General features: G+C 39.8%; 1 protein-coding gene across 4 annotated transcripts in view; it reads right to left on the reverse strand.

Moving 5' to 3' along the window:
- The window catches only part of SEMA3A (semaphorin 3A), a 412,569-nt gene that overhangs the window by 97,819 nt on the left and 295,165 nt on the right, over positions 1–19,585 (reverse strand). For all 4 annotated transcript variants that reach the window (XM_054017194.1, XM_054017206.1, XM_054017202.1 and 1 more), the window contains exon 5: positions 19,162–19,281. In XM_054017194.1, coding sequence (XP_053873169.1) covers positions 19,162–19,281 — 120 coding nt within the window. The remainder of the gene's footprint in view (positions 1–19,161; positions 19,282–19,585) is intronic.

Consider the following 19,585-nt stretch of genomic DNA (forward strand, 5'->3'; position numbering starts at 1 on the left):
CCCCCCCGAACCAGAAGCCCTATGTCCAATTTCATTCTACAGGCTGAGGCCTCTTTTTGGATAAATGTAACACATTCCAATCCTCGAGAACTTGACTTAAGATTAAGGAATTTCTGAAAATATTGTTTCTGACTTCTTTCCTCATTCATTTCCTTTCAAACATGTAGCTATAGGTATGCTCTGTCTGAGCTGGACACATGCACATGACTTGTTTCCCTTCAGAGGGCCAAACTTCTCATGGGCATTTTTGTTGTTATCGACACCATAGTATCACCTCTACTCCGTGACTACTTTATTAAGAAATATGATCACAGCTTAGGCGTTCTCCACTCTCTGTCTCCTCAATATGGCCCTGATTTAGCAAGGTACTCAGCTTTATGCTTCAAGGTTTAATCTCTTTACCTAGTTATGTAGTATATCTAGTTACCTAGAGATCAGCATGGGAGCTAAGGTGGAAGCTGATTATCCCACATTTGTTTACTGTGGAGTTTTATGGCTTACACTGGAGCATCTATCTAGTGGTGGAGATGAGCAGGACCTCAGGTCTGACCCAGTATAGTGATTCCTACATTCTTTTAACCATACAAGTAGTCCCACTGGGATTAATTTATATGCTTAAAGGCAGTCACAGGCTTAAGTGCCTTGCTGAATCAGGGTGTAAGGTCTCTTTCCAGCAAAGAACGTAAGTATATGCTTAGGTTGCAGCCTATGACTATTACCATTGACTTCAAAGTTAAACATGTGCTTCAGTGCTCTGCCAGATTGGCACCTATGGGCCTGATCCTGCACCCAATGAGCTTTGTCATTGACTTCAATAGATTCAGGATTAGGCCTTAGATAAAGACAGACAATTTTTAACACAAACAAATGTGCCATTTAAATTTTCTCTCTCCTGTCTTCCATTGTAATTTCAATTTTCTTCATGAAAAATGTTTTACCTTCTCTTACTCCCAGGTATTTGGACATTTCCTCGTAACAAAAATAGCTCTGAAATTCAACATTCAGACTCCTCTCCCCCAACTAGATTGTTCAGTTATTTATGCTTATTTTTATAGCTCTTCTGAGATTTTTTTCTTATCAGATTGCTGATACTTTTAAAAGCTTTCTGCTCATGGTAGAGATTAACCTTTACATCTTACCTTTATAGCCCTCCTTGACATATTGACCTGTGTTATAAGATTGCCGTTTAGAGTTAAGCAGAATGAATTTTGGTTACAGTTTCTTCAACTCTTCCTTTCTATTATCTACTTTGGACTCCAATCCAAAATGTTCAAGCTTTGGGGTAAAATCCTCAAAAGTGCCTAACACTTAGGAGTGTAAATCCCATTTTCAAAGTGACATAAGCCCACTAAGGCCATGTCTACACTACCATTTATATCTGCAAAACTTATGTTGCTCGGAGTATGAAAAAACATTCTCCCTTCAGTGACATACATTTTGCCAGCCTCAGTGGTAGTGTGCACAGCTGTAAGGTCCCTCGTGTAGACATAACCTGACTTTCAATGATGCTCCCTCGCTGTAACTTTATTATTTGTCAGGTTAAAATAATTTCTGAGGACTAGGTCTAGAATTGCTTTTGACCACATCAGTTATTCAGAAAACTGCATAAGAAAAGGTTCCTATAGTATCCTCCTTTTTCCCTCCCCCCATCAGGTTCATAACTATAGGCCAGATTCTCACCCCCTTACTCATATTAAGTAGTATGTTATTATTTGAGTAGCCTCATTGATTTCAGTGGGAGTAAGGCAGTGCCTAACATAAGTAAAGATGTCAGGCCAGGCTTTATACAAATAATTTAAACTCCCAACGTTTGTCTTTCTGACAACTCTCTATCACCTCTTTAAAAGTATTTCTTTATTTATTATCACAGAATCATAGAAGATTCGAGTTGGAAGAGACCTCAGGAGGTCATCTAGTCCAACCCCCCTGCTCAAAGCAGGACCAACACCAACTAAATCATCCCATCCAGGGCTTTGTCAAGCCGAGCCTTACAAACCTCTAAGGATGGAGATTCCACCAGCTCCCTAGGTAACGCATTCCAGTGCTTCACCACCCTCCTAGTGAAATAGTGCTTCCTAATATCCAACCTAGACCTCCCCAACTGCAACTTGAGACCATTGCTCCTTGTTCTGTCATCTGCCACCACTGAGAACAGCTGAGCTCCATTCTCTTTGGAACCCCCTTCAGGTAACTGAAGGCAGCTATCAAATCCCCCCTCACTCTTCTCTTCTGCAAACTAAATAACCCCAGTTTCCTCAGCCTCTCCTTGTAAGTCATGTACCCCAGACCCCTAATCATTTTTGTTGCCCTCTGCTGGACTCTCTCCAATTTGTCCACATCCTTTCTGTAGTGGGGGGTCCAAAACTGGATGCAATACTCCAGATGTGGCCTCACCAGTGCTGAATAGAGGGGAATAGCCACTTCCTGCGATTTGCGGGCAATGGTCCTACTAATGCAGCCCAATATGCTGTTAGCCTTCTTGGCAACAAGAGCACACTGTTGACTCATATCCAGCTTCTCATCCACTGTAATCTCCAGGTCCTTTTCTGCAGAACTGACGCTTAGCCAGTCGGTCCCCAGCCTGTAGCAGTGCATGTAGTCTTCCATCCAAAATGCAGGGCTCTGCACTTGTCCTTGTTGAACCTCATCCAATTTCTTTTGGGACCAATCCTCCAATTTGTTTAGGTCACTCTGGACCCTATCCCTACCCTCCAGCAAATCTACCTCTCCCCACAGTTTAAAGTCATCTGCGAACTTGCTGAGGGTGCAATCCATCCCATCATCCAGATCATTAATGAAGATGTTGAACAAAACCAAGGTATTATCTTTAATACCCCTTGAGATATACAAAACCTAAAATATGATCAATTCTTTAACTGTTATCCAAACTAGTTTCTGCTAAAGCAGGAGAAATGTGTTATCTCTTTACAGATTCAGAATTGTCCTTCAACAAAACTGACACATATTTTTCTGCAATTTTTAAATTTTATTTGTTTATTTAAAGATGCCCCCCGAGTTACGCAAACCTGACTTACCCAAATCCGCACTTACGGAAAAAGTTCTGTAAGCTAGAAATAGGAGGATTTTTTTTGTTTCGTTTTGTTTTTTTGCGTAATGGTTGGGTATACATTTCTGACTTACACAAAATTCGAGTTACGCAAGGCATTCCGGAATGAAATGCTTGTGTAAGTCGGGGAGCTTCTGTATTTAAATACCCTATTTCCTTCTTCTGACATATCACTATTTTTTAAATAATATCATACACAATAACTTCAGTTTAACAAACTTATTACAGGAGAATCTTTGTACAGAAGATATTTAGCTTTTCTGTCTTAGCCTTCCTCCACATTATATTCTTACTATATCTCTACCAGTTAACTCTATTGACAATGAGTCATGGAGTTTGAATGTATACCTCCAACATGTTTACAGAAAGGAATAAAAGAGAAAATCACCAGCTTGCAAATGACAATTAGAAAAGAGCTATTTTCCATATTGCTCTCCTGCAAATTCTTTTGAAAGGCTAAATAACATTCTCAGTCTAAGGGCTTGTCTACACAATTGCACCAGTTTACTAAAAAGTGGGAATTTAAACTAATTTAGGTGAACCTGTGTGGACATTCTAGGTTTGGTTTAAGAGTGACTTATTTCAGGTCAACTTAAGGCAATTGGAAACAAACTTAAGCTAACTCAAAATAAGCCACTCTTACACCAAACTAGAGTCCAAACAGGGGTTTGCACCCACTTTAATTAGTCACCTGCAACAACTTTGTTTGCAGACAAATAGAGCTGGATGAATAACCAATGTTTTGGTTTGGTGGCTGAACTGAAAAATAAAAAAAAAAAATTCTGATTGAAAATATTTTTTTTTAATTTCTCAACAAAATAAAAGAGTTGGAAAAAATTAATTTGGGGTCAGGTGAAATTTTTCATTTCCAGTGTTTTTTTTTTTAAATAAAATCGATGGAAATTCTGAAACAAATTGTCTTGCTCAAAGTCAAAACTCTTTGTTTCAGAAATACCAGCGTAAACTGTTTCAACTTCTCTGATTTTTTTTTTTACTGAAACCATTTGCCAAAATTAACCCAAATAGGTTCCGTTGCCGCAAATCTGCATTTTTCAGCACAAAACAATTTGCACAACTCTATTGACAATGCCCAAGCCCTGAATAGCTTCCATACTCAAAACTCCCACTAACATGTCAAGAATTTCTTCTTTGGCTCCCTTTCCTGGGTAAGGTTACACAAAGTCAGATTTTGTTTTTTTTTTTTCTATTTGACTTGTTCCTTCCATACTTTCAGAGAACAAACTGATCTTGTACAGGGTATCTGAATCAATTAATATTATTATACTAACTCTGCTTACTTGTTGTACCTTTGCAGCACCTTTGCAATTCCACATTAATGCGGCATTCAGTTCTTCTGCCTGCATGCACTGAATGCAGAATTCAAACCTCTTTGGGTAAGATCCTACACTCATTATTTAGAAAAACTCCAGCTGGCTTCAAGGGAATTTATCCTCATTAAGGAGTCCAGGATTAGGCCCTCAGTGGGGAAACAACAGCCTGCTGGACTTTGTCTACATAAGTAGAAAACCATAGCCTAAAGTAATAAAAACCAAGTCACAGAATCTTATAACACAAGATGGACCTTAGAAGTCTAAGGTATATGGTAAAGTACATTTTGCAATATAAAATCACACTCAGACAGAAATATCGGAAGAACTTAAAGACCTAGACCAGATATAATTAGACTGAAATATTTTCTGCCTCCATGGCTATACTTAACACACCACTTGACTGAGCACTGATGCTTAGCTAAATGAAAATCTAAACTTGGAACAAGTCAAGGGGAAAAAACATGATTGCAGGGGCACTTATTTACTACACTTAACACATGGTTTGTATTGTAGGTACAATCATATTCTTTATGAAACCTGTTGCAAGCTTGTAAATAAATATTAGCTACAGAGCATAATTTCTGTTTAAACACACAGTAAAATACTTGCAGGTTTCAGTGTTGGTGAACTTCAAACACCATGTTAAGGTAGTAGTATAAAAGGAAATAATTAGTGATTTACTGCTTTGAAAAAAATTATCAATGCCATTTCATTAAGATGCAACATTTATTGGCCTTGTTTTTTTAAAAAACCCTCAAACTGAAGCAAACATTTCGCACTTCCAATCGAAAGAAACTAGTGAAAAGGAAAGTCTACCAGATCTCTGCAAGATTCATCTCATATGATTCCCTTCCAATTCTCTGCTCAAAGTGGCTTCTAGTTCTAACATCATGCTGGGGTAACAGCCGTGTAGATTTTTTCATTGTCTCCGAAAAAAGAGCTGAAACTTCATGAACTGTCGTGTTACAACACGGAGAGTGACTCCCTCCCTTCGGAGACCTGGTGCCATTGTTTCTCCCATGTCTATGTCATATGTCCTTATCTCCAAGCCAGTTTGCAGGTGCAAGAAGTTGAATTCATTTTAGAGTGACTGCTTCCCTAGCTCCATCAGTTTATTCCCTGATTCACTCATGCCGAATCTGTGGAGCTCAACCCTCTTGCATCTCTGAAGAAGGTCATTTTTGCACCTCCAAAGAGCATCCCAATGTGCTATGGCTCCATCCCATCTATGTCAGACTGCCCCAAATCCTGCATTTTGTGCAGCTAATCCATTCCCAGTTATGCTGTGGGCAAGGCTTTCTGTGGTGTGCCAGAAGGGGCAGGTTTTGTGTTTCAGTTTATCAAAGGCCGTGATCCAGCAAAAGCATTTAAGTAGGAACGTAACTTTTAAATATATGAATGGTCCCATCGACTGAATCAAGGCCTATGTCGGGATGGCAATGCTGCTCTGAACTTTAGGTGTTAAGATTATTTAGTAAAGAATCCAGATTTAAAAAATTATCATTTAAAAAAAAATACAAAAAGAAGTGAAATATACAGGGGGATGTTTATGCTGTTGGTTTCTCTAATGCTCATATAACATGCCATAAAGTAAAAAGACAATGTGTGAAATCAGTTCTCAAGCCAGTATAGAAATGGTGAGGAAAAATCTATTTGTCTCACGGCTTTAATGCTTTGCTTTGCCAGAAGTGCCACGCATGTTATCTTCCCATTTAAAGGGCTGAAGGGGAATGTTTATGCTTGGATCAACTGTTTGCTCAACCCTTCCTGCTGTGGTTTATATTAAGTGCAGAAGAAGGCACCAAGGTACTAAACCCTGTGAGAATCCTCCAGATGAGTCAGATAGAGCTGCTAGCAAAACCCTTGTCATTCATTATCAATCTTTTAACTCCATGTGGCATATAGGTGTGAAAAAGGATTGAATTAATGTTAAGAGGTATTTCAGACTAACTGTGTTATTTGAGCTGTGCACTAGAATAGCATGTGGATATGAACCATGATATTTCTCCTACTCTGCTGCTCTTAAGCTCTTTTGTCATGGTTCTCTTACAACCTACAGTATAAAATGTTATTTCACATATGAAAGTAACAAGAAGGAGTATATCCTAGGCTTTCTGCCACCTACTTATCTACTGTATTTATATGCCAGCTATTCTGTGCAGAAAATAGATTACTACAGCCTTGGTATTTAATTTCCTTAATTACTTACACTGTGAAGGCACGTTTCAAGCCACATTATTGAAGGATTCCTCCAAGGTAACCATTTAACAGCTAAGTAACCTTTAATTACTTTACCGAAATGATACATATCTAAGACAGATATTGTATTATTGTAGTCTGAGATTATCTGAGCACTTTAATCTAAAGGTAGTTATTAGAACTTGCATGATGCATTCATTACGGGGCACATTTAATTAATGGAGTGTATTGGGTTCTTGTCTGATTATGCACTTGCAAGGAGTTAGTCAATATCTCTCCCTAAATCAGTTCATGCTGTAACTTAAAGGAATCCATAGCTTTCACATGTAATTCTGTATTTATTAACTAAAATGTATGCAATTACATAAAGATGAGGTATCTGACAGCACTCCTACTATTTGAAAGGTATAAACCCCAAGAAGATGAAAAAATGTTTAGGGTTGAACAATGGGTATAACTACACTCAATGGCATGTTATTTTTAAAGAATGAAAATTAAAGCTGGGAACACATACTAGACCTGATTTAGATCAGTATAGGTGAGAGGAAGACCATGCCTTTTAGAATAAAGTACTAGAAGATGTCCATAGACTAGGGGCAGGTCTTCACTACCCGCCACATCAGCGGGTAGAGATCGATCTATCAGGAATTGATTTATCATATCTCGTCTAGACGCGGATAAATCTATCCCTGAACGCGCTCCCCGTCGACTCCGGAACTCCAGCTCGCGAGAGGCGGAAGCGGAGTCGACGGGGGAGCAGCAGCGGTCGACTCGCCGCCATCCTCATGGCCAGGTAAGTCGACTTAAGATACGCCGACTTCAGCTACGCTATTCACGTAGCTGAAGTTGCGTATCTTATGTCGACCCCGCGCCAGTGTAGACCCGGGCTAGGATAGACCAATGATTCAGTAAGTCATTATCTGTATGAGTTCATGACATACTTGCTCATACTGTGTGATTTTTGTCACCTCTTCTTAAGTAAATTAGCCAGCAACAGCTGGATCCTTCTCCAGTAATTCTTTCTCATTCTGTTCTCTAGACCCCCAAAAGTAAAACAAACAAACAAACAAACAAAACCAATAAGTCTTTCCCCCAGAAATAAATATATCAACTCCAGATGTGAACAGTGCCATGGCACATAATAAAGAAGCTGTGAGAGTCAGAATAAAAACAGATATGAACTACTCTTTCTTTCCATTTCCAAGCAATGGTGGAAAGTTGTTCACTTTTTCCAATATAGAACTTTTGGAATAATTGGAATGGCAAGGTACTTGATAGTCCACAAAGTCAGGTGAGAGGATGACAGGGAAGGGCATAATCTGTTTCTTTGTGCCTATGGGGTGAGAGAAAAGTTATCCTGTAACCAGACTTGTTTCAGATGTAGTGTTACAAAGAAAAAAGCAACTCTGAAGCAGGATGATAATTATGTAAGATAAGAACATAGACTGGAGCGAATGAGTGAAAATTGGGCCATTGATTTCATTGGGGGCCAGGATTTCAGCTATAGATATTAAGGCCTGAAAGTAACATTCTGACTATCTGACTCCTCTATAACATAGGCCATATAATTTTACCCAGTAATTCCTACATCAGACCCATAACTTCTTACTGGGTTAGAGCATATTTTTAGAATACACTTAAAACAGATAGAGAGTTGGACAGACAGAGCTGTGTAATACAGGATATATGGGACTAAAACAAACACTTAGAAGTTCTGCTCCTCTTCAACACCAAAGTTGACCTCCCTTATCTCTTTAGCAATACATTAATAAACTCCTCATAGTAAACCAATATATAAAATCAGTTATATTGGTGATAATTATTTCTGATTGTAAAGCCAATTGCATACTCTTCATTTATTTTTAGATAATTTTGTGCTCCGCCATAAAAAATAAACAAACCCAAGAAAAGAAACCCAACCCAAATCAAACTAAACAAAAAAATAACAATAACCCACAATGTCTGCCACTTCTGCGCTCCACCCTTTAAATTGGATTACTTTGCTGCTGATGGGCATTGCAGCAGTGATCAAACATGCAGTATTACCTTGGCTATTATGTTCACAGAAAAGTATTGTTTAAAGAAGGATGATGGAATTTAGCTTCCTGTCAGACTCCCTTCTTCTTGAAATACCTGATTGTTAATCTAGCTGTGTCATCTTATGCCAGATAAAACCCTGATGCAGAGAGATGAAAGGTTCTATTTTGATAAAAAGCTTTTTCCTTTATCCTCTGTGAGGTATTTAACAATGTTAAACCTCACACAATGGTTATACTATATTTGTCCTTTCTAATACAGCTTCCTTCTGTTAGCAGCCATCTTCTCTTTATGTGTATATGTTGCATGTATTGCTGCAAATTATGTTTGGAGTTTCAGGCATTTAGATCTTTGCTTCTCCTCATTCTCCTTGTCAAAAAGAAGGGTAGAAGGGTGCCAACTATTAATCACAGCATCACGCTTTAGTGCTCTCTGCTTTTCAAACCATATTGTGAATTAATAGTAGCCTTGTAGGGAGTAGAACATTCTACTCTCTTAGGTAAACTGTTGAGCTAGTGACAATATATGAATATTTTGTATACAACAAAGAATAGAGCAGAAACTCTAAAGGACCTGGAGGCTTTGTGCAGGCAAGAATTGCAGCTGGGAGGTATTATTTATACCATGAAACTGTGGAGATGACATCAGATCATCAATATCCAATATGCATTCCCACCACAATCCATATGAAAAAAAGGTTGTGATCCAAGTAGTGAAAGAAGAGCATAATTAAACATTGTTCAATTTGCCACTTGGTGGGAATACCTGTGGAAGTTAGCTCTGCTCACAAGAGTAACTCCACCTGCTCACAGCAGTAACATCACAAAACATCTCACAAAACTGGGTGACTGGGCAACAAAATGGCAGCTGAAATTCAATGTTGATCAATGCAAAGTAATGTACAATGGACAGCATAATCCCAACTATACATATAAAATGATGAGGTCAAAATTAGCTGTTACCACTCAAGAAAGAGATCTTGGAGTCACTGTGGATAGTTCTCTGAAAACATCCATGCAATGTGCAGTGGCAGTCAAAAAACCTAACAATGTTAGGAACAATTAAGAAAGGGATAGATAATAAGATAGAAAATATCATAATGCCTCTATATAAATCCTGGGTACAACTACATCTTGAATACTGCTTGAAGATCTGGTTGCCCCCATCTCAAAAAAAGACATATTAGAATTGGCAAAAGGGACAGAGAAGAGCAACAAAAATGATTAGGGTATGGAATAGCTTCCATATGAGTAGAGATTGAAAAGACTGGGATTTTTCAGTCTGAAAAAGAGACGACTATGGGGGGATATGATAGAGGTCTAGAAATCTTGACTAGTTTGGAGAAAATGAATAAGGAAATATTATTTATGCCTTCACATAACACTAGAACTAGGGGTCACCCAATCAAATTAATAGGCAGCAGGTTTAAAACAAACAAAAGGAAGTACTTCTTCACTCAACGCACAGTCAACCTATGGAACTCGTTGCCAGGGGATTTTGTGAAGGCCAGGGCTGGCTCCAGTGTTTTTGCCACCCCAAACAGCCAAAAAAAAAAAAAAAGGCTGTGATCGGGTCAGCTCCACCACCACCGCTTCATTCTTCAGCAGCAATTCGGCAGCAGATCCTTCCCTCCGAGAGGGACTGAGGGACCCATCGCCGAATTGCCGCCGAAGACCCGGACCAGCTGCCCCTTTCCGTTGGCTGCCCCAAGCACCCGCTCGCTGTGCTGGTGCCTGGAGCTGGCCCTGGTGAAGGCCAAAACTACAACGGGTTTAAAAAAAGAACTAGATAAGTTATTGGAGGATAGGTTCATTGAAGGGTATTAGCTGGGATGGTCAGAGATGCAGCCCCATGATCTGAGCTGTGATTGAAAATCAGGGAATAGGCAACAAGAGCCCTGAAATGATGCATTGGCTCTCACAGGGCTTGATTCAATGCCCATTGAAGTCTATGGGGAGACTGCTGCTGACTTCACTATGCTTCAGATCAGGCCCTTACTCCCGAAACACAATAAAAGCCCCAGTAATGTTTGCAGCTTTCTACATTTTATAACTTCATGGTTTAAACGTAGAACATCAGCCACAGCTGAAACCTGCTGTTTCATTGCCCCAAATGTTTAAAGCGTACTTGACAAGATGTTTGTACTGGGCTATCAAACATAATACAGGCACTTCCTTCAGCTGCAAAATTACATTTAAAATGTGATTCTTCTATCTGAGGTCAGTTCCTGTCAACCAGGTTTTGTGACATGGATTCTGACTATGAATAATACAGCCTTGATTCTGATCTACTCAATTATGTACTATATATCTTTCTGTTGCTATTTTTCTGTATCCTATAGTCCTAAATCACGTATTACTTTATTCCATCTATTTTAAAGTCATTTCCTCAGTTAAGTCAGGGAATGTACTGTACTCCAGTATCCACCCTTTTCATTAAATCTGTTTCCCAACAGATGGTGGTTGCTTGTTTTATTTTTTTCCATGTTCATATGGAGATCAAAGGGTTCAGTCATTCTTGTCCATTGTAACTGGAGGTGTGTGGATGAAACTTTGCATATGCTGCATGCGTATGAAGCTGGGTTAATGTTTTCAATTACTTTCTCTAATAAGACAAGATGTGCTGAATTTTCTGGCTACTAGAAACATTATGGTTTCTCTGAATGAATGGAGATAAATCTCCCCCAACATGAGCACAGTACCACAGTGTTAGTCTGTGAGCCAACTCCTTTTAAAATATGATCTCTATAGATCTGACCTGGAGAGGTCAATGAGACTTGAGGGCTCTCAGTACTTGGCAGGATTGCACCCTACCTTTGAAATGAATCAGGAAGTGAGTTGTGTTACACCATATTATGTCAGGCTCTGTTTGTCTCATATGATGAGGTCACCATGCTGACAGTGTGACTATTCATATCCGGGAAGTAAATAATTCTCCTAAACATCCTTCTACTGACAGGAGAAATAATTAACATCCAAATGCAAACAGTGGGAGTATTCCCGGCACTAGCAAGAAAAGATCATTAGAATTCATGCTCCTAAAAGCTATGGCAAAACTATCTGACACATCAAACATGAGGTGCTAGAAATTCATGCTGTTTCTGTCATAGTACAGAAAAAAAAAGAGACTTGATTCTCCTCTCTGTTACACTGGTGTAAATCAAAGAAAACTCCATTGAAGGCAGTTGCAACAATGTAAAATCAATGTAAGTGATAGCCGAATCAGCCCCAGATTCTAAGAACTGCCTAAAGCTTGAGTACTCCAGTTACCAATGTGCTGCACCTATTCTCTGTGAAATGCCTTGGGATAGTTTTGAGCCATGGACTCAAACAAATATGGCCTTACCCGCAATCTAAATGAAAATTCTGTCTGCTACTCTCTGTGTGTGATCCACTCCATGAATTTGCTTTCGTGGCAGTCTCTCTCTCTCTCTCTCTCTCTTTCTTTTTCCCCCTCCAGTAGCATAAACAAAAGTTTTCCCACAGTTCTAAGGCTCATTTCTTTGAACCTAATGAATATGTCGACTGGCTTTAGTTTCTCATTCATGGAAGTCATTCAACTGTGGCATACTGTATACAGTTCTTCGCTGTAATCAACAAGCATTTCTCAGCAACAGAGGGCTGAAAGTAATGTACATTTAAAGAACAATCGTGTTCCCAGTTATGGACATGAAAGAGTGCTAGCACATAGATTCTACTCATTAGAAGGCGAAGGATCCAAATTTGACACACCCTAGAATCTGACCACACTAAACAAAGCCAAGCATTTGTGATCTTTATGGTTCCTGTTTGTGCATGTGTGATATTTTTAGAAGGCAATATTCAGGATATCTGCCCACAAACCAAATAAAGTTTTATGTGTTTTCATCTCTCTGGTGATCAGTCTTTAAGGAGAGAAATTGAGTCCATAATGCCACCCAGAATTTTCCCCAGAGCACACTCCTATCAGTAAATATCTTAAAGGAGTTTTCAGTTAAAACAAAAACTGCTAAGTCTAACAGAACATTGTGCCGCAGAGCTACTTTAATTAAATCATTCCTTACAAATATATCTAGGTGAGATGATTCTAAGGTTTAGCCTTTTTATTCAAGAGTAAGCTTCAGAGTAGTACTGCAGCGATTTGGATATGTTTATCAAGTACCAAATAAAGGACAGTTGTTGAATATCTGAATTGATCAGATTAGAAATATAAAACAGTGATTCATTAGGGGCTTCTACAGTGCAACAAATAGCCCCTGCTGTTGTAAGTTACAAGGACTTCCTCTGCTCATCATCATATGTTAGATCTTCTCGTATTATGATTTGCTAAGCAACTACTGATTCCATTAAATCAGGTTAAGTTGCTAGACTGGAGAATAAAGACCATCAAAAACAAAAAACAAAAAACCAAACTCCCTGTTTTGACTTCTGACAGTTCAAAACTTGATTTCGTTTTCTGCATGTAAATGCTCAAATTGTGAATTTCAAAGCCAAGCTCAGACATAATTACCAACTTACATTTCTGTCACTTTAGACATAGATTCCAAGCTACCAATGTGTAATTATGAAATATACAAGGGCAGAACTGAACGTGCTAAATGACAGCTGAAAGCCTAAGATGCTCTGATTCCCTGGCAATGATTAAAGCTTGATCCCTTTGCTAAACACTTTTTTCCCAAAAAATATATTTGTACCACATTCAGATTTTAAGATAATGGGCCAGATCTTCTGCTGGTATAAAATGGTATAGCTCCATTCCTTTTTCATATAACTTTACACCCTGTAGGTAGGAGACCAAATGGATCAATCTACTATAAAATATTATCACAAATGTTTAGAGGTAAATTTTCAGGTGGCATAAGGACCTGCCTTCCTTTCTGAGCATGCCATACAATGAATTGTATCTACAAATCTAAGTAGTTGTGCTTGCAGCTACCTGACTTATATCACAAATTAGGTAGCTAGAGTCACAGATGTCCTGATTTGTGTCCACAATTCAATTGTTGGTGTAAAATGTGAGTCCAAATTTTGCAAAGACAAGAGACACTCTTAAAAAAGAAGTTCTATATGTATACGTAGCGAGACCTGAAGGTGCCAGCCACTGCTATTTAGACATCATCTGTGATATACAGTGTAGGCAAACGGCTGTCAGAAATAAACTATTGACACCACCTAAAATATCAAAATAAAAGCACTAAGAACCCAACACAAAGAAGCTACTTAGGAAATGGACTTCAATTGGAGTTTTCCTGAGTAAGGAAGTCAGGAATGAGCCTTGAAAAGTATCAGTAGCATTATCTTTTGTAGTACTAAAGTAAATGCAGCTAAAAATAACGCAAGCTCTGCAATACATCAGAAAAAGTGATTAAAACTTGAGCCTGATTCATATATTTATATTTTTAAAGTGGGTTATGGAGTTTTTCAAAAAATCTTGTATATGGGACTCAAATTACATATTTATATTGACCTACTATTTCTGTAACTTTACAACAAGATAGAGCAATGTAACTAAAGGTACTCAATGGAAACATAACGTTGGACTCCTAGGAAATACATGCTGATGTGAGATGATGCTTAAAAATGCACAGAGATTCCAACAACCCGCCTTTCGCTTCTTTATTAAAATGATTTTCAGGCTTTACCAAAGACAAGCTGTTCAGTTTGCAAATGTATGCAAATACTAATCACCACATGGTGGATTGCCATGCTTATATTGTTCTGTGTGATGCCCATTCACCTGTTGTAAATGATTGCTTATGCTCATTGAAAGGCTTACTTTACATACCTGTGCCTAACTGATATCAATGGTAGTTGTACACATAACCTGAAAAGAGAAGAGGCCCTAAAATCCTTGCAATGTTTTGAGTATGTCAAGATTTATTCTTCTTAGAAGTTGAAGCCAAATCTGACTTCTGTGCAAAGCTGGACTTAATGCAAAGTTTCTCCACATGGGATAACATGGGATCCTGTGAAATTCACCTAGCAGGCACGGAGTGCCAGCAGAGCTGTTCCATGTATTCTAAGGACAACACTGGAATCGATAGTCCCCGTGTCTCTGCCACATCAGGTAGTCTTGTGAAATCACTGGCTAGATCTGGCCACCATCCTGACTCATATCATTTCTCCCACACATTTACACTGGGAGCTATTCCTACAGCTTTGCTTAACATAATATAGGAGGAATAGAGTTGCTCTGTGGCTAGGAGTCCCCCAGTGCAGAAGAACACTACTTATTTCTCCAACTTTTAAGCCTTTCCACATGCCACAGGATTTCACCTTTGGGACATTCAAGGCCGAGCTCACCCTGTACAATTCACTGCAGTAGCAAAGACAACCTTGGCAAATGAAGACAGTGCTCCAGGGGAGCAATGCCACTTTACATCAGCTGAGCATCTGGCCTCTTAGGTTTTACTATCACAAGAGTAATGAGATAGTTCCTACTTTGTAGCGTTTAAATGGCATCACTATATTAAAAGTAATTGCTACCATTTTTTAGCAAAACGACAGCTTCTTTTGCTGGCATCTCCCAGTAACTATAATTATGATTAGAACTCTAATATCATGGAGGAGATTCAGGATCCTGTTCTTTTGCATTTGTGAATATAACTCTGTTTTTCCAATAATTGGAGAGCACTATGAATGTCATATGAACATACTTTTAATTGGACAGAAAGCAAGTTAGAAAGTTTACGCTCAGATGAGCCTTAACTTACAATTAAAAACATCATTTGCTCAAATGTTTCACTTAAAAACCACAGGCCAGATCCTGGGCTGATATAAACTTGTGTAGCTCCATGGTCGTCAATGAAGCTATGCCATTTATGCCACATCTGCTCCCAATGAAGTCATTTTATTGCCCCATGCTTTGTATTAGATGATGAAACATCGTGTTTGCTTTTCTACCAACAGTAACTCACATTTCTCAATCACTGTGTTCCCCTTGGAGTGTGTCTACACCGAGGTGTGACTGCAGCATGCGTAGGCATTCCTGAACTAGCTTTGATCAGTTGAGAAAAATAGCAGGGAAGCTACAACAGCACGGTCGGAGGCACGGGCTAAGTGTCTGGGACCCTGGGTACATACTTGGATGGAGAGCCTGTCTTGCTGTGGCTTCACTGTGATATTGAGCAAGCTAGTTTGATCAAAGGTACCTTAGGTATGCCTACATGTGCTACAATCACTTCTGCCAATGCCATTAGACACTCTCCTTAGGAGAGCGGTGGTCCTCCATCGCTGTAGGAAAAAATGATTTAAATGTATCTTAACAGGATGCCCATTACTTGGAAAAGTGCACTCTGGACTTCTTCTAATGTGATGTATTGTGGGGGGGGGAGGAACATATAATTTAACAACATTTTATGAGTTGTACCAAAGGTTTTTTAAATGCACAGAAACCGGAAAAAGCAAATATGTTACAGGTGGTAGCATTATATAATTTCAGATGCAATAACTTAAAGTTTTATATACATCATAAATCTGAACTAAATGTACAGCTCCTTTATCGAGTAAGGATGAGAAATGACCTGCAAAACAAAGTGATCCCAGATCTTTTAGGTTCATACTGTTAAAGATGATTGTTAATCAGATGAACGATCACAAGAGTTTGGGGAGGAGACAATTAAGGATGCTGGGGATGGCTGGTGTAAATCAGCTTCTCTCTGATAAAGTCAATAATATGCTTCACCTATTTACACCAGTTGTGGATCTGGCTCACTATTTTGTACTGCCTGTCTGAGTGTGCAAGAGATGGGGGAGGGTGCAGGGAGACATCTCACGCCTTCCACCCCCCAATGCAAGGACCAGGTAGAATTGTTTCCTGCATCTTCTCAGCACAAGGACTGCTCCTGCTTGCACCCTGTGGGGCACAAACTACCCCAAAGAGGACAATGAGACGGCCAAGTCTTGCTCTTGCCCCCATTGCAGCTGGCTAGACATGCCTCCTGGGTTAGTGCCGCTCTGTGCCTCCCTGTACTTATGGTTTGTTCCTTCATAGCACTGTCTGACTCACAGTGATTTATAATAATAAGGGTAATACCACTAAGAGGTTGATCCTGCTCCCACTGGAGTCAACGGGAAATTTGCCATTTGTTTTAATGGGAGCAAGACAGAGGCCTACGTTTCTCTCTAGAAACCTTTATAAAAGAGTTGTGGGGAGATTGCTGCCTCTTTGGGTCTCTCGTTTTATTGTGTCTGGCTCTAGTCTTGGCATTTTAAAGGGAGTCTTTTCAGAAATCAGTGTTATTTTTCTCTCTAAGTGCTTCAACTATTCCTTTCCAAATCTGGAACAGGTTTAAACAAGATCCTGCCTTTCCCAGGAAACTGGTATAACTCACAATGTATTTATTAGATTATGTATGTTTGCGGGTAGCATGTTCAGTCTGATGAATTAAACGGTGAGAGTCAACGTCTTGCTTCTGAGGCAGCACAGTTACATGCCACTGGTACTGGAACAATTTGCATAGTGGGGGTGCTGAGATCCATTGAACCAAACTGTAAACCCTGGATATAATGGAAACCACTTCAAGGCAGGGGGTGCAGTAGCACCTCCAGTACCCCTAGTTTCAGCACCGATGCTACATACTGCCCCTTACTCTGACTGGATTGTGAGGTTACAGCCTGAGGGCGGTGTTCAGGCTCAGGAGGACCAAATGACAGCCAACTCAAGGATTTAGACCCTCTTGGTAATTACAGTTCATCAAAAAGAAGCAAATGCAAATAAGTGGCTACAGTTCTAGGGACAAATTCATCCCAATGTCAAAGTCAGTGGTGTTACCCCAAGGTTGGATCTGGTCCCTAGTCTCTGATCATCCTTTCCATAAATCCTTGATAAAGTGTGTGAGTTTTACTGTATGCTCATAAAACAGCCAAATGTAAAAGTAAATGACCTCATACTTGCTATCTCTCCACAGATAGCTACAACTGGCAGATAGCCAAGAATTGATTGACACACATCTTACGGAACTAGAGTTAATTAATATGTCTACCAATTCCCAAATGGATCTCAGGAAGCAAAGAATCTGCTTAATGCAGTAAGCAATGGCATACTGTGTGTGGTCAAGAGACAATCACTAATTGCCAAGACTACAAGCCTTAAAGAGCCCCAAATCCTTCCACTAAGCACTCCCCTCATCTCTCCCAAAACCTTATGCTTAGAACATTAAGAAGGATGCATGTTTTGAATATTAAAAGACATTTTTGTAGGGAAAAATCACTCCCAGACTGCTAAGTCATCACTCAAAGAATCTGTTATTTTTTCTATAAGAAGCAGAATCCAATTTTTAAATGATTGAGGGTCATTCATTTAAACAAAAATGTCTTTATTTTCCTGGCAATCTGCAATCCTGAATGTCAACTCCATGAGGTGACTCTAATAATTTTGCTTCACTGATCAGAGCAAGTCAATGTAACACAACTATGGATACTCCCCCGCACCCCAGAAACAACAGCACCTCCCCCCTCAGCTCCATAAATTAAACAAGTGATGGCTGAGAACACAGCAAGAGAATTTATTCTATGAATTGAAAGGATCCAGGGAGCAACAGCCACATAAGCCACATAGAGCACAAAGGCAAAGTGGCTTCCCTTATATTATAGACTTATGCTAATATTACAATAAAAGTTTAACCTTTTAGGAAAGAACAAAGCAGAAAATGGATCAAATCTAAGACACCGTCCCCATACTCCAAGGCCTCAGCTATGTAAAACAACCTAGCTCCATTGATTTTAGTGGAGCAACACTGATTTACACCAGTGAGGGTCTGGCCCATCAGGTTTATATTTAGTTAAAAAGTAGAATGAGCTCTTCTGAGTCTATTCCATGCTTTCTGCAACACAGAGCACAATATGGGCATTCAACAAATAAATAACAAAAGCAAGGGGAGGGATAGCAGGGGCGAGGGTAAGAAAACGAAAACCAGGCCTCATTTGAGCCAGCAAAACTGTCAGTGTGTCAGGACAAACTGGAGAGCTGAGAAATATGCTTGTGTGGCATTGTGTCTTAATTCCCCGATGGGAGAAAGCTGCTGCAGTGTCAGACTCTACTGACTGGGAAGAGACCTGGAGGACAAAGCTGGCACTAGAACAAAGGTGTTGATAATATTGTATCCTCAGATAGCTGATATCTGTCCCAAACAAAAAAAGGAAGCACATTTGATTTTATAAACCAGACAAAGCGGATGTGGTTTTATTTGTTTAATTTTGGGGGGCAGGTAATAAACATAAGAACGGCCATACTGGGTCAGAGAAAAGGTCCATCTAGCCCAGTATCCTGTCTTCCGACAATGGCCAATGCCAGAGGGAATGAACAGAAAAGGTAATCATCAATCACCCCCTGTCACCCATTCCCAGCTTCTGGTTTAATACTGTGTAAATCAGAACACACTGGAATCAGAAGTTGACCTATGGCAGCCACAGTAATCCAGCAACTCAATGCGCTGCAGAAATTAGTAATGATCCATTTTGGCTGGAAAAGGTCATGGCTAAACATCAGTAAAGGTGAGGCTTTGGGGTTTTTTCTTAAAGAAGAAGTATAAAAAAATCCTGTTTTTACCTCAGGATGTCGTCCAATTTCAATATAGGTGCAAACTGGATGAAAAGCCCCAGTTCCGCAGGCGTACAAGTGAGTCTGGTTGTAAGCTTTAAGCACCTTGATGAAATTAGCACATTCTTTCTGTGAAGGAAAGAAAACACATACGCAAAGTGAATTCTAGCAGGGAGCATGACTAATGGACTAGAGTTACCAACTTTCTAATTGCACAAAACTGAACACCTTTGTGCCGCCCCCTGCCCTGCCCCTTCCCCGAGGCCATGCCCCTCCCCTGCCCCTTCTTCAAGGCCCTGCCCTTCCCCCCCTCACTGGGCTGGGGCAAGGGGCTGGGGTGTGGGTTCAGGCTTCGGGGTGGGGTCAGAAATGAGGGGTTTGGGGTGTGGGAGGGGGCTCAGGGCTGGGAAAGAGGGTTGGGGTGCGGGAGAGG

This window comes from Malaclemys terrapin, chromosome 1 (assembly GCF_027887155.1).
Source record: "Malaclemys terrapin pileata isolate rMalTer1 chromosome 1, rMalTer1.hap1, whole genome shotgun sequence".
Classification (NCBI taxonomy): domain Eukaryota; kingdom Metazoa; phylum Chordata; order Testudines; family Emydidae; genus Malaclemys; species Malaclemys terrapin.